This window comes from Telopea speciosissima, chromosome 1, assembly GCF_018873765.1.
Source record: "Telopea speciosissima isolate NSW1024214 ecotype Mountain lineage chromosome 1, Tspe_v1, whole genome shotgun sequence".
NCBI classification, from domain to species: Eukaryota; Viridiplantae; Streptophyta; class Magnoliopsida; order Proteales; family Proteaceae; genus Telopea; species Telopea speciosissima.
Window position 1 is genome coordinate 12,272,789 of NC_057916.1, and position 13,550 is coordinate 12,286,338.

Sequence of the window (13,550 nt, forward strand, 5' to 3'; positions counted from 1 at the left end):
CTGTTGTATGGAATGAAAACACTGAATTTCATTACAGGTGAGGCCAGAAGAGGTGTTAGAAAAAGCTCTTCTAATGGTTCAAAATTCTCAAAAAAACTACCTCTACAAATGTGATCAGTTGAAATCGATTCGTCAGGATTTGACCGTACAGAGGATACGAAATGAACTAACTGTCAAGGTATTTTGCATTATCCTTTATGGTTCCTGTTTTATAATTTTTTCTGGATATATTAGATTTGGATCTCTTGTCCTAAAGGTTCCTTGGTCCTTTTCAGTTGTAATTTCTCTTTCTTCTGCTGTTGATTTATGATTGTATCTTATGAATCCATTTAGCCTTAATAGTAGATGCCACTCCATTTGCCTTTAGAAATACTCTGCTTCTATGTGTATGATGTGTTTCATGCTCTATTCTTTCAGGTGTATGAAACACATGCACGTTCGGCACTAGAAGCTGGGGATCTGGCAGAATATAATCAGGTTAGTAGGTTCATTGCTGTGGTTGGGGTTGTTTTGACATGCTTCTTTACTCTTTTTGGATGAACTGCTATAGCTGTGAGGATTTGAAGAAAGTTGTGATCACGATTTCCTAATAGGCATTAACAGAGCATCGTATTTCAAGCATTTCCATTATATATAATAAGAACCATTATTATTTCTTTATCGTTAGCATTGTTTTACTCTGGCATGCTGCTCTTGACTTGGATCTTACATGTATTATTTGGTTCTGATAATATGGCCATTGTTAAGGCCTAAGGGACAAAACCCTTATTCAACTCAACTATGCCTTAGCCCAACTACTTGGGGTTGGCAACTAATCTCCTTTTTTCTTCTTGTTCATATCTTTATATGCATATCTTAAACCATTAAGAAATGTTGTGTAGCTAGGCTTCCTCTTTAGGATTACCTTGTAACCCTCATATGTTGATTTATCTATTTTTCTTGTGAGAAGAAATTTATGTCAGGATCATATTCTTTTGAATGTTAGTATTTACTCCTTTTTTATTTCTTAATCATGTGTTTGCTATTACAAGATCACATGCATTGCAGATTCTAAAGCTGAGTCCCCTCATTTCTTCTGCCTAGATTCATATCTACCATGAATTCTGTCATACGTTTTACCATGTTTTCCTTACCTCCATATGGGGGTCCCCAGTTCATGAACACTCCTTCCCTCTTGAACTTCTTGGATTAATATGTCCATTTTTTCATTTTTTTTATCTGGTCCCACTTGAGGTTTGTAAGCACTTCCCATTAAAAGTGTAGTAGATATTCTCCTATCCTTTAACTCTCTTAGTCTCTTAACGATTATGATTTCATTCTTTAGACTTTTATCTATCCCATTCCAATTGCTATTTTCATTTGTTCAAAAGTTTTATATCCATCAGTCTTCTTAGCCTTTTTTTTTTCCTTTCACACCTGTATTCTTGGAAACATGCTATATCGACGACCCTTCTCATTATATCTATCTATCAACTTTATTATCACACCTATTGTTATCCATATATTCCAATTTCCAAGCCACTAACCTTTTAGACTAGCTTCTTTACCTGCACCCATCGAGGATGCTGAATCCCTTGCCTACTTGCTACTTATGACATCAACCAGGCAGCAATGTCATATGTCACTTCCAAGGCCAAAGGGATTCCCTGGCTAACTCTGGCTTATCTGTCAGTGCACTTGGGCTTTTCCAGGAAAGGCGCTATTATGATGTAATAAAGGATTCCCTAATTCCTGTTAAGGTCTGGCTTAATGTTTTAGAGTGATGGAACCTGACAAAATCATCTCTGTGCTTGTGGTGGGTAGCGCAAATGCAGCGGTAGAGTTCCTATTAGGAAAAAAAACTGACCACATTCATGGATGTTTAGTCAGTTAAGACCATAATATTAGTCAGATATGGAGTAATCAAAAGCAATAAGTTGCAGATTATTAATGGTGACATTCTTCTGTTTATTACAATTTTTAGTTCATTATTGAATTGACTCTACTCTGTGTTGTTTGCAGTGCCAATCACAACTGAAAAGCCTTTATGCAGAAGGAATCAAGGGATGTCATATGGAATTTTCTGCTTACAACTTACTTTGCGTTATCTTACATTCGAATAACAACAGAGATCTTTTATCATCAATGGCAAGGTTGCAACATGCTTCCACAGATCCTTTTAACATGATGTTGATTTAGCTGCTTGTTTCTTTGCTGGGGGTAAGGCTGCATACCTTTACCCCTCCCAGACCCTGCAGTAGTGGGAGCTTTGTGCACTGGGATGCTGTTTTCTTTACTGAATTGCATTGAAAGTTGAACATGCTCCATTTAGGTCGAATACAATGACCGTGTTATGTGGGAAGGTTCCTTAAGAGTGTGGGGACTAGGATGTTTGTGTCTTCTGTTACTGGTAGTAGTACTCCATGGTATTACTTTTTTGCTTTGCAAACTCAAGGGTATGATCTAACGTTCACTGTGATTGTTGGAATACATATTAGTAGTGCTCCGTGATATTTTTTTTTGCTTTGCAAACTCAATAGTATGACATCTACTGCTCACAGTGATTTTGAAATTTATTGTCAATACATTGGAAAAAGTTAGATATTTGTGGATTGCCTGAACAAATTTCTTTAAATGCTTGGACCAGGAAAAAAAAGTATGGCTATTGAAATTACTACTGTAAGAACTATTAATATTTGAAACAACATTCACCCAAAAAAAAATAATTTGAAACAACACTCCAATTTAGATGCATTAATATGACGTGACTACAAAACTTTCTTGGTATGTACTGGATCTTTTAATTGTAGTGCTTTAGTCTGCATTTCTGTTACATGACATAGTACCCGGCAATAAAATCCTTAGCTGACCCATTTATCCATGAACCCTGAAAAATCCTTGTTTTGAGTGTATGCTATGTTGTTTCCACAAACTAGAGTTAGGTGGTCCATCCCCTAGAATTAGAGAGTGATGCAAATTTTTAGCACTTTGTTGAAGTGAGAATCAGGCAAGGGCTACCACTCTGCTTAGAAGTACAGTTGAAGCAGCTAGTCATATAACTTAGAATTTGCCGAGCATCTTGGGATATAGGGACTGGTAGATGAATGAACTAGCTGGTCTACAAGAGACAAACTGGAAAGGCTAATAGTTTAGCTAAGAATTTTTATCTCTATACACAAGATAAGACATTGGTAGGAATGGTAGCAAAGTACACCCCCTGTAGTTTCAAAAAGTGAACGAGTACAGCCCCTGTAGTTTCAAAACCATGCTAAACTAACTGTCCGTTAGCAAGTAAACGTTAACTGATGATGTGGCTTTAAACTGGACATGAAATGACTGTTTTATCCTTAGATACCCACTAACCTAAGGAGCGGGTGAAGACATTGGTAGGAATGGTAGCAAAGTACAACCAGGGGAGGGGGAAGGGGCAAGAACAGTGGTATGTGGAATGAGTTGGTATGGTTGCATTCAAATGTGTTTGTCTTTAAAGTGTAATATGTAGGTTTGATTTAGTTGACTAGGCTACCTATTTTTTTAATCCCATCATCTATCTAGTCACAGCATTAGCATTTCCTCGGTGCTTTATTTTTGGAGTTGGCATTTGAAAAACAGAAATTTTTTTGGTCAAGTACACTGGCTTCAAAACTTTCATCTCATAACACGTACATTTTGTGACTCCAACGAATTCCATTGTGTTGAGTCTCTTTGTACTTTATTTATGCTTCCAGATTATCAGATGAAGCAAGAAAGGACGAAGCTCTCAAGCATGCTCTTGCGGTCCGTGCAGCAGTTACATCGGGGAACCATGTCCTGTTCTTCAGGCTGTACAAGATGGCTCCCAACTTGAACACCTGCCTTATGGGTGCGTATATGTTGTCAATTTAATGAGATCCTAGTAGATTTACTATTTGTATGTATACCCACTTTAAAAGTATCCATATATATATATATATATATATATATATATATTTACATAAGCCATCTCTCCACAGATCTCTACGTCGAGAAGATGCGGTTTGAGGCTGTGAGATGCATGTCTCGTGCCTATCGCCCTACAGTTCCTGTTACATACATTGCTCAGGTCCTAGGCTTCGCAACTGTCTTGCCAACAATAGAAGGAAGTGAAGAAAAAGACATGGACGGATTGGAGGAATGTGAGGAATGGTTAAGGGCGCATGGTGCATGCCTTATCACAGACAACAGCGGAGAGATGCAGCTAGACACAAAGGTAGGCAGAAATTCTGGTTCTTTGGGATGCATCAGCTTTTCAAGGGCTTATTGTTGATGTATGTTTGTGAAGTGTGCTTTGTTTTGTTGCCCTATTTATTCAATTTACTGTGCATGGTGCATTTGATTTGCAGGCTTCCTCTTCCACCCTTTACATGCCGGAACCTGAAGATGCTGTTGCACATGGGGATACAAATCTTGCCGTTAATGATTTTCTGACACGAACATCATGAAGGCTATTTTGGTTGTAATGTATTTTCTTTTTCCCTTTGCTTATTTTTGAAATTTTGCTAGGCCAACTAGTGTATTAATGCAAGTATTTTCTTTTTCTCATCTCTTACATTGAGAAGCTTAGTGAAGCAATGGATGAGAAAAAGGTGATAGTTTCCTTTCCATGGTGAATCGAGCAGCGGTTGTGCCAGCCATCCTACCTGTAATATTTTCGAGGATATGGATGGGATGTAAGAGATGAGAAAAGCTAAATGAAAAGGAAGGAGATTGACCCCCCCCCCCAACTTAGAAACTTATGCTGTGTCGATGTAGAAACTCTTCAAATAGTTCTTTTCCCTATCTTTTTTTTTTTTTGATGAAATCTTTTCCCGATCTTGGTCAGTGTATAAAATAACCTCTAGGGGACATTGGGTGATCCTAGATGTTCTAGCGTATCGACCATAACAATAAACCCAATTTCTTTCCAATGGAATGACATTGATGGGGTGATTTGAATTTTGAAGGGATGACAGCATTAAGATTTTCTATACAGAAATCTCGAATCTGATATAACATGGTCAAGGCCCAATTATTTTTAATAAATTCTTAGGATATTCCATGAACAATATGGATTTCGACCCTCTAGTTCGTGTTCTCCGAATGCATTCTAAAGCATTATTCTAAGATGTTACACATTCTTTGGATTGAAGAGGTAAGAAGACCATTTAATGCTTTCTATGACACTTCTCTCCGACCCAGAGTTGATAAATTGTACAGGAAAATAGTTGTGTGGTAAGAACATAATACAATACAAATGGAACCCACAAAAATGGTGATTGATATTTGATGGGATAATCTTGTAACTGTTAGATAAAGATTTCCCAATATTGACATATGGATTGCAGATATGCTTAGTGTTTCCAAGCTAAACTTCTGAATTAATTAAGGGTGTACATGGAAGATCACTTCTTGATTAAGTGTTGTCGACTGTCCTTTGGATCACCTGATGGCAACTTTTAAGTGCCTCTTTGTTTAGGCTTTGGATGACACTTTGGCTTTGCACTCACCATATTTGGGAGAAGCTTTCATGCTTCGATTATGGGGTGAGAAACAGAATCCAGAAGTAGAGGAGAGCTGCCCACACTTTTCAGATTATGGAGGTGAAGATACCAAGCACCGAAAGAAATCTCATCTTTTCTGCATCTTACCCAGAAGCTGGCTTGTTAGTGCATGTTTGGAAAAGCTTGGTTTTTTTTTTATTGATGAAAGTGTTAAACATACACCAATCCCAAAAAGTTAACCGATTTTTAGGATCGTGGAATGGGAGATATACACAACACACACCACTGTTTCGAAAAGTTTTTTTGTGGAGCTTCCAATGGCCTGAAGAGACGGTCTATCAGATATTGTAGGTTTGGAATCTTTACAACCTCTTAGCGCAAGAAGCCAAAACGCAAGGAGGCGGGAGCTTCTAAGATTTTAAACTAAAACCATTGGTGGCTGAACATGAACCTTTATCTGTTCCTGCCTATCATGGGGCTCTAACCCCCCCCCCCCCCCCCCCAAAACATCCCCCTGATAACATTCTTCATTAACTATCACCCATTACTGTACAATATTCTTCATTAACTACCGCCCATTATTGTTCAAAATCCAACCACGGGAAAATGTGGTGGATGAAGTGATTCTCTCGTCACCATGGTAGAGGTGATTCTCTCGTCACCGTGGCAGAGGTGGAGAGAAACGTGGGTCTTATTATTATTTTGTATCGTCGTTTTAATACATCATATGAGAATTCTATTAATAAACACAAGCACTCTCTCTGCCTCTCCCCTTCCTCTTTATGGAAAAGTCCCCCTCCTATCCCAGCCCCCGTATTGGTTGAGCCACTAGCTCCTGAAATGCTAGCGATGTGCCCAACCTGCGCTTTTGTTCTAAATCAAATGTTTTTTAATCCAACAAAACTAGAGAGTATGTCTAGACTAGCATATGGCAATCTTTATAATATAAACATCTAGAAAAAGTAGTCTGGGTTGATCACATATTAAATTTAAATTCAACTATCTCATGTATTGACATATTTTCTTGTTTTTTTAGCTGCTGTTTCTTTAGGAAAAATGTATTATTTTATTGTATAGAACTTTCAAACTCTTATTTTATCATTTGACCAATTCTGTTTTGATTAAAACATATGACTACGGGATTTTTTGATCTGTCCATGAAATTTCAGCTTTACCTAATCTATCATCTAACAGTTCTTTCCACCGATATAGAGAAACTCTAAACTAGTTGGACAAGGAAAAAAAAAACTCTTTATTGTACTACAAGCAAGGGTATGAAAGGGGCGATACCATTAAATATGTAAATAAACAAAACCAAAAAAAAAAAAAAAAATTTGACAAAGGAAATTAATTTAAATATTAGTAGCAGTAATTACTCGTTCTTAGAAGTATCAATGGCAGTCTAATGTTAAGAGTTGTTATTGAGAGATGATGATAATGAAGAAAACTACTGAGGCCAAATGCTGATCTTCTCCTTCTGGTACTTCACATAGACCGCCGACGCGGCAGCGATGGAGTAGACCTGAATGAAGACCACCGCCGGCGAATGGTAACTGATGAGACTCTTGCCGGAACCCAATTCCACCAGCAGCAGCGCCACCAGCCCCAGAGCTGCCAACCTCCCGTTGAGCCGCTCAGTGAAAGGGCAGAAGCCGAAATCCACCTTCAGACCCTCCGACACCGCCTCTTTCAAAGGCACCGGCGGCAAGAATACTCCACCTTTCTTGGTCTTGGATGATGGCGATGATGATGATCTCTTACCTTTCCTGACGTCGGCTTTCTTGCCGGTCCCGCTGCGATACCTGAGTCTCACCTGTGCTACTCTGTTTTCGAAGCTGTCTCCATCGTCGTTTTCTGCCGATTGTGGTTTCGTCTCCGTTGTGTCGGAGGAGGCGTTTGTTTCGGGATCGACTGCTCTCGTGGTTGTGGAAGAAGAAGAAGAAGATGATGATGATGATAAGAGATGCTTCGATTGCCATGGAAATTGTAATTGTAATCCTAGTTTCTGGTATCTTACAACTCTTGTGGAGATGAATGTGGAAGAAGTAGAAGCAGGTGGAGGATATAATGGGTTTGTTGAAGATGATATTGGTGCCATTATCATTGTGATTTCTTCTCCCTCTTCCTTCTTTCTGAGTTCAGTTCAGAGCCTCTCTCTCTCTCTCTCTTCCCTGAGATCTAATCTTATCTTTTAGGCTATCTCCTCCTCCAGCTTTCTACCCTGTAAGGAGCAAGGACCAGTGTATTGCCTTGGCCCTCGAGAGTGGGACCCTATCACCAAGTGGGATGGGTCCCACTTTGCAGATTTTTCTGTACAAAATAATGTCTTGATCGTGCAATCACAATTCACAACCATTCATGTTAGTTGTATATAACTTGGGCGGATAAGGAGACACCAATATGAATGTTTTTGGTAGGCATGTATACCATGGAATCTTGGATTAACACCAAGTTGTCCAGGGATGTGGCAATTTGACCAAGTTCACCCACCATCCTAGGTTCACAAACCCTTCCTAGGGTTTTAGTATATTTCAAAATATCTTTCCGATATCTATTCTCGCTCTCTCACGCTCCCCGATGGAATCTCATTCACCATGGGTGGAAGGAAATTCAGTCCTTTGATTAAATTGCTTATCTAAGAGTGACCTAGATCAATTTTTATATTTATATTCATATTCAACCATCCATTTCGTTATTAGGTTTAAATTTTTCTATGCTTTATTTTGCTACTTGGCCAACTCTACTTGAACTAGAAATTGATACGTGAGTTAGAAAGCTTGGAGGGTTTACTTAAGCATGTCAATTGGTTCAATTCTAGGTATTCAGTTTGGTTCTAGTTCAGTCCAAGGGAGTGCTAGTGTGAACTAAAATCAAACCGAATACATATTCGACTATGAACTTTGATAACCCAAGCCGAACTTGCTCAGTACTACTCTATTCCTATATTCCATAACCGAATTTGGACCAAATTTAATCGGTTAGGTTCGATTTGATTTGGCTTATTCGGTCTGGTTTCAATTATTGTTACCGGATCGAATTTGACACCCTGAGGTCTAAGTTTTAAAATTCAGGACATGATACAAGATCAATCTCCATTGATATGGATTTGAATCATCCTAGAATCGTTCGGAATCAATAGACTAACCTTGTCTCGGTCTAATTTGGCTGGATTTATACATCAAATTGGGTTTATTCGAAACAGCGCTAGTCGATGCCGAGTCAAATTCGGCCAATTCAACCAATTCTGAACCGAGTTTTAAAAACATGATCCCAATTTAACGTGCTGAGTCGCATGACTCAACTGCATGTGCACCAAAATCACAAACCCTTTTTGTGTCTCTCTAGAATTAATTCCCAAAATAAATGAACCAATCCTACCAATATGGATGTTAAGTTGGTTCAGTTCTAATTTAAATAGCTTGGTTCGGTTCATGTTGTAATTGACAAATATCAAAACCAAACCCGATTATTAGTCGGCTTCAAATTTCCAAATAAATCAGTTTTGGTTAATCGATTTGTAATCGGTTCTGGTTCTTACCAGGTTCATTTCAGCTTGTCATTGGTTTTTTGTTATACGATTCAGTTTAATTGTTTTTTTTTGTTCTGCGATTTGGTTATTCGGTTTAATTAGTTTAATTCAGTTTAATAATCTTATTCGATTTAATTATTTTATTTTTTATTTAATCGATTTTATTCGAAATTGAACTACTTTTTATTTCTACATAAAATCAAAATCAAACCAATTAATAAACAGATGGATTCAATTTGAGTTTGTGATGTGTGGACAAGAGCTTGGTTTTAAGTATTGGTATCGTATCATCTGTATCGGGCAATACGTATCGGTTTTGTCTGTAGCCGGTTCTGATACTATGTCGATACCATATTTATGACACGGTAGGGACAAAGGGTAAAATGGTCAGAAAATTCATTTTTTAAAAAAATTCAAGAGTAATTTTGTCCGATACAACTGATCCGTTCAGATACTATATCGATATCGTATCAATTTTGCAAGTGATCGATACCCGATCCGATACCGTGCACTAGAACCATGGACAAGAGACCGATCCAATACCACTTAGGTTGGTTTTTAATGTTACTACTGTAGCATTGAATGCATTTGGAAAATAACCAAAACATGGTCACTGGATTAGCTACTTAGAAGTGACATAAGTGCATCAAGGTAGTTTTGTATTTTGGTAAACAACACATCAGGGTAGTTGGTTTCTTGCTTCTTAGCATAAATGCTTTTGATGTTGGCAGATGGCATTAAGGTTAAGGGTTAGTAGTAGTTTCTTAACCTATTACGCAACTTCCTTAATGATGGGGAAATTAAATAGGATTACTGTTGGGGTTTTGGATTCATTACATAATTACATGTACATGGATAGAATTATAATTATGTGAAAAAAATCTTTGATTCTTTCTAGTGGATGTAGAGATATTCGTGTCAAATCACATTAAATTCCTCATGAGGATTGCCAGAGACGCTGCAATATCGCCGAATTGACCTCTCAGCAATGTGAGTCAAATTAGGAAGATATGATCTTCTAATTATATTAATTAGAGTCACTTTCATCTTCCTTATACACCATAGTTGGTAAGATTGATCAGTAACCACCGGGTCCCAACCATATATACTTGCTCTCATCTACACTCCAACTTCCCACAATAAAAGCTTTGGCTTGACAAAATTTCTCTTCTGTTCTGTTAATTGGCAATTCAAGTTAATTAGATTCACATCTCATGTTTTATAAATTCACAAACCCCACAAGAGAAGAAAATTATATACAGGTGCTAGGGACAGCCAAGTTTGTTCTTCCTATAAGTTTGTCTGTATATAGTTGGGGACAAAACAAGATTTTGGATTGAAACAATTACTTTAAACCAAATGGGTTTCTTTTTCTTCTTCATATTTTTACTCAATCAAATAGATTTCAATTTCTTAATTTTCTGGACTAGTTTGGGTAAACCATTATCTTTAACCTCTTCATCAAACAATTAATAAAATTGGGTAATGACGACCATGAACATTAATGTCAGTGTGGACTATCAATTTGGAATTGTCAATGACCCAAAACATTAATATCCATGATTCCTAGACTCTGTGCTTGAGGAAGTGGTGATGGTGGTGACTGGTAACCTGCAACCAGGTAGAGTATAGTTGGGTGGGGTTTGGTGTGTTGCCAAGAAAATGATGGTTTATATTAAATTCATCCCAAGCCCAATTGTGAATTCCAAAAAATTTTAATAACCATGGATGTGATGTATATACACAAGAATGTCCAAATGCATGTGTGGTCATATATTGAAGTCTTATATTTTTTTTTATTAGGAAAGAGTATGTCATCCGGTAGAGCAGCGCAAACCGTTCCTGTGTCTTGACACAAGAGGGTGCGAAATGACTGTTGCACCCCCTGGAACTCTGGAAATGATCAAGGGTGTGGCAGTCATTTTGCACGCCCCTGTGTCAAAACGCAAAGGCGGAGTGTCTGGTGCAATCGGGTGGCGTTCTTTCTCTCTTTTTAATTTATAATTAATTATTATTGTAATTGGGTTTAGTTCTAAGATTTTTATTATTTTGGGTTTTTATTTAGTTGACTGGTTAAACCAAGCTTGTGAGTAGTTTGTTTGATTAATGTAGCCCTAGAGTAAAGTAAGTTTAGGGTTTTATTGTTGCTTTTGATCTCAGTGGTAGGAACTTAAGTAGATGGGTGATTGAGATTGATTAGGTTTGTTTAGGTTTTATTTTTTTATAAATTTGTAATAAAAGAACAAGGAGTTGATTATGATTTGAATGATTAAAAAAAAAAAAAAAAAAACTGCTTTCTCAAAGAAATATTGCAGTAACGAAAGTTCTGAGCTTGTTCTTGAGTTAGTTCTACAAATTGTTTTATTTGGGTTGTTGGGAGGAAGATACAACGTCCTTCTGTGTTTCTTTTCTTTAATCTCCATTAGAGAGAGAGAGAGAGAGAGAGAGAGAAAGAAAGAGATTTAAATATGAATAATGCAAAAACCTTGGACCTAACTCAATTTGCTTACCTCAATTCATTGGTTTCAGTATTTTCTTTAGGTTTATATTGTTTAAAATTGCATTTCATTTGGTATTTTGGTAGTGTTGGTGTATTTATTTTTGTAATCCCAATTCCCAAGTTTAATTATCCAAGTAGTATCTGGGATTTGCATCGGAAGTAGATCCAAGTGCATGGTTTCCCATTTTTTGTTTCAATACTTTGTGTCAAATGGTTTTTTGTTTTTTTTTTGGGTAACTTTGTCATATGGTTTAGATGAGCCGTCAAATTGGACATGTTTAATCTATAAGATATTGTTCAACCATGAAAATGACCAAATCAACCCCTTCTAAGTGGCAAACACAAGTGATATAATATTGTTGAAAATGATGTGACAAATGATTTAGGATAAAGTTTTCCTCCACCCATGGAGGACGGTTCACCCACCAGGGTTCACAAATCCCTCTTAGGAATATAGTATATTCCAAAATACCCTCTAATACTCATTCTCGCCCTCTCCTGCCCCTCGGTGAATGGACCGTGGGTGGAGGGAAATTGATCCAATGATTTAAGATGGGAAATTATCACATCACCTAGAGATATTCAAGGTGTATGTGTGTGTGTGTGTAATAGAGAGAGAGATTGGAGAGTTGATTAGGGGAGAGGGATCTGAAAATAAAAGGGGGGAAATAATTTTGAAATGTTTTTGTGTAAGAGAACGTAACTGCTCGTGTAGCCCCTGCACCATCACGAGGGCCAAAGAGAGTGTGCACATAAGCATTGGTTTGGACTGAACTTTCGATTTCACTAGGGGATGAGCGATCTCTTTGTGCACTCCTACAGTCCTATGTTTGACGTTGCCTTCGCGTGGATCTTGCGCTCTGACATATAGGAGTGCATAAAATTGTAAACCAACCTCGTGAAATAAAAAATCTCATCCATGTTGATGCTCGTGCACGTGTTCTCATTGGCCTTTGCACCACACAACCAAACAGGGATCTCTTGCCTTAAAAATATTTATATATTAATATAATATATAGAATAGTATTTTTTGTCAAATGAAAAATCATATCAAACAATTAAGATGTAACTGGTACTATTATTTGAATGTCTAGCTTTGGTAAGCTTAACAAATCAACCAATCTCATTATGCCCTATGGAATGATGATGTGGCAATACTAAGAATTTGATACTTATTATATGTCCGAGATTAGTTGCATGCCGAAGTTCAAAGTCTAATTCAATCAAATGTGTATCGGTATGCATTCACATGTATGTCTAAGCATACTAACAATACTCCAACATCCATTAATAAATATGCATTCTCCCTTGGTCCTGATTTTCAAACCTCTATTTTGTGTACTCGCAAAATTTTGTTTCGAATGAAATTTTACATTCCAATTTTTGGACCATATTGATAAACTCATTAAGCCGGGTCATTCTGATAAGTTTTGCCTCATATATATATATGGCAAATGTTTGCCTAACTGTGTGGAGAGAGTCTCCTCGATTGGCATTCCTAATTATACCATGTCGAAGAGTGATGTGATAAATCTGTCTATTGGATAAGTAGGTAATGGTATGGATCTCTTCTTTTCTTTATATTGCATGTTTTGATTTACCACTTAGCAAACTTTGTTTGAACTAAATTTTGACAAACAAACAAGCAACCTTGAGAGCTTAAAAACCTGAAGAGAATACCTACTTGTTCATCAAGTCATAATTTCATATAAAGTATCCTAGGTATCAAAAAAGGGGGGAAAATTTTGAAAACTAAATACATGGTTAGTTAGGTTGCACACCAAAACATATTGAAGAAGGATTGATCCATTAAATTAAAGATTACACAAGGATTTTACAATAATAAGAACATATGAACACAAATAGCTTGAACGAATAATAAAAATTACCCAAATTATTAAATATAAAAAAGGAAGAACGGATCTGAAATAGTGAACTAAAAGTCCATATCTAACCTGCAACCAACATGGCCAACCCAGTCCACCCATGAGATCATGACCAACCCAAACTCCCTAATCCAAATATTCTGAATCAATCGAAACTA

At 37.1% G+C, this 13,550-nt stretch overlaps 2 protein-coding genes across 6 annotated transcripts in view; one reads left to right on the forward strand and one right to left on the reverse strand.

Annotated features, from left to right (window-relative positions):
* LOC122643508 (SAC3 family protein A-like) overlaps nt 1–4,519 on the forward strand; it is a 35,009-nt gene extending 30,490 nt beyond the window's left edge. For all 4 annotated transcript variants that reach the window (XM_043837126.1, XM_043837136.1, XM_043837131.1 and 1 more), the window contains 6 exons: nt 38–178; nt 418–477; nt 2,002–2,132; nt 3,708–3,841; nt 3,972–4,207; nt 4,341–4,519. In XM_043837126.1, coding sequence (XP_043693061.1) covers nt 38–178; nt 418–477; nt 2,002–2,132; nt 3,708–3,841; nt 3,972–4,207; nt 4,341–4,439 — 801 coding nt within the window. In that variant the 3' untranslated portion in view covers nt 4,440–4,519. The remainder of the gene's footprint in view (nt 1–37; nt 179–417; nt 478–2,001; nt 2,133–3,707; nt 3,842–3,971; nt 4,208–4,340) is intronic.
* Nucleotides 4,520–6,861: 2,342 nt separating this feature from the next.
* Nucleotides 6,862–7,680, reverse strand: LOC122640202. 2 transcript variants are annotated; one of them, XM_043833363.1, is made up of 2 exons: nt 7,467–7,680; nt 6,862–7,427 (listed from the first exon to the last, which is right to left on the reverse strand). In XM_043833363.1, exons 1-2 carry the CDS (start codon nt 7,579–7,581, stop codon nt 6,925–6,927), a joined length of 618 nt encoding a protein of 205 aa, XP_043689298.1. In that variant the 5' UTR covers nt 7,582–7,680; the 3' UTR covers nt 6,862–6,924. The 2 variants fall into 2 exon arrangements, with proteins under 2 accessions (XP_043689298.1, XP_043689291.1); XM_043833356.1 differs by having other exon boundaries at nt 6,862–7,421; nt 7,455–7,680.
* Nucleotides 7,681–13,550: the final 5,870 nt, after the last annotated feature.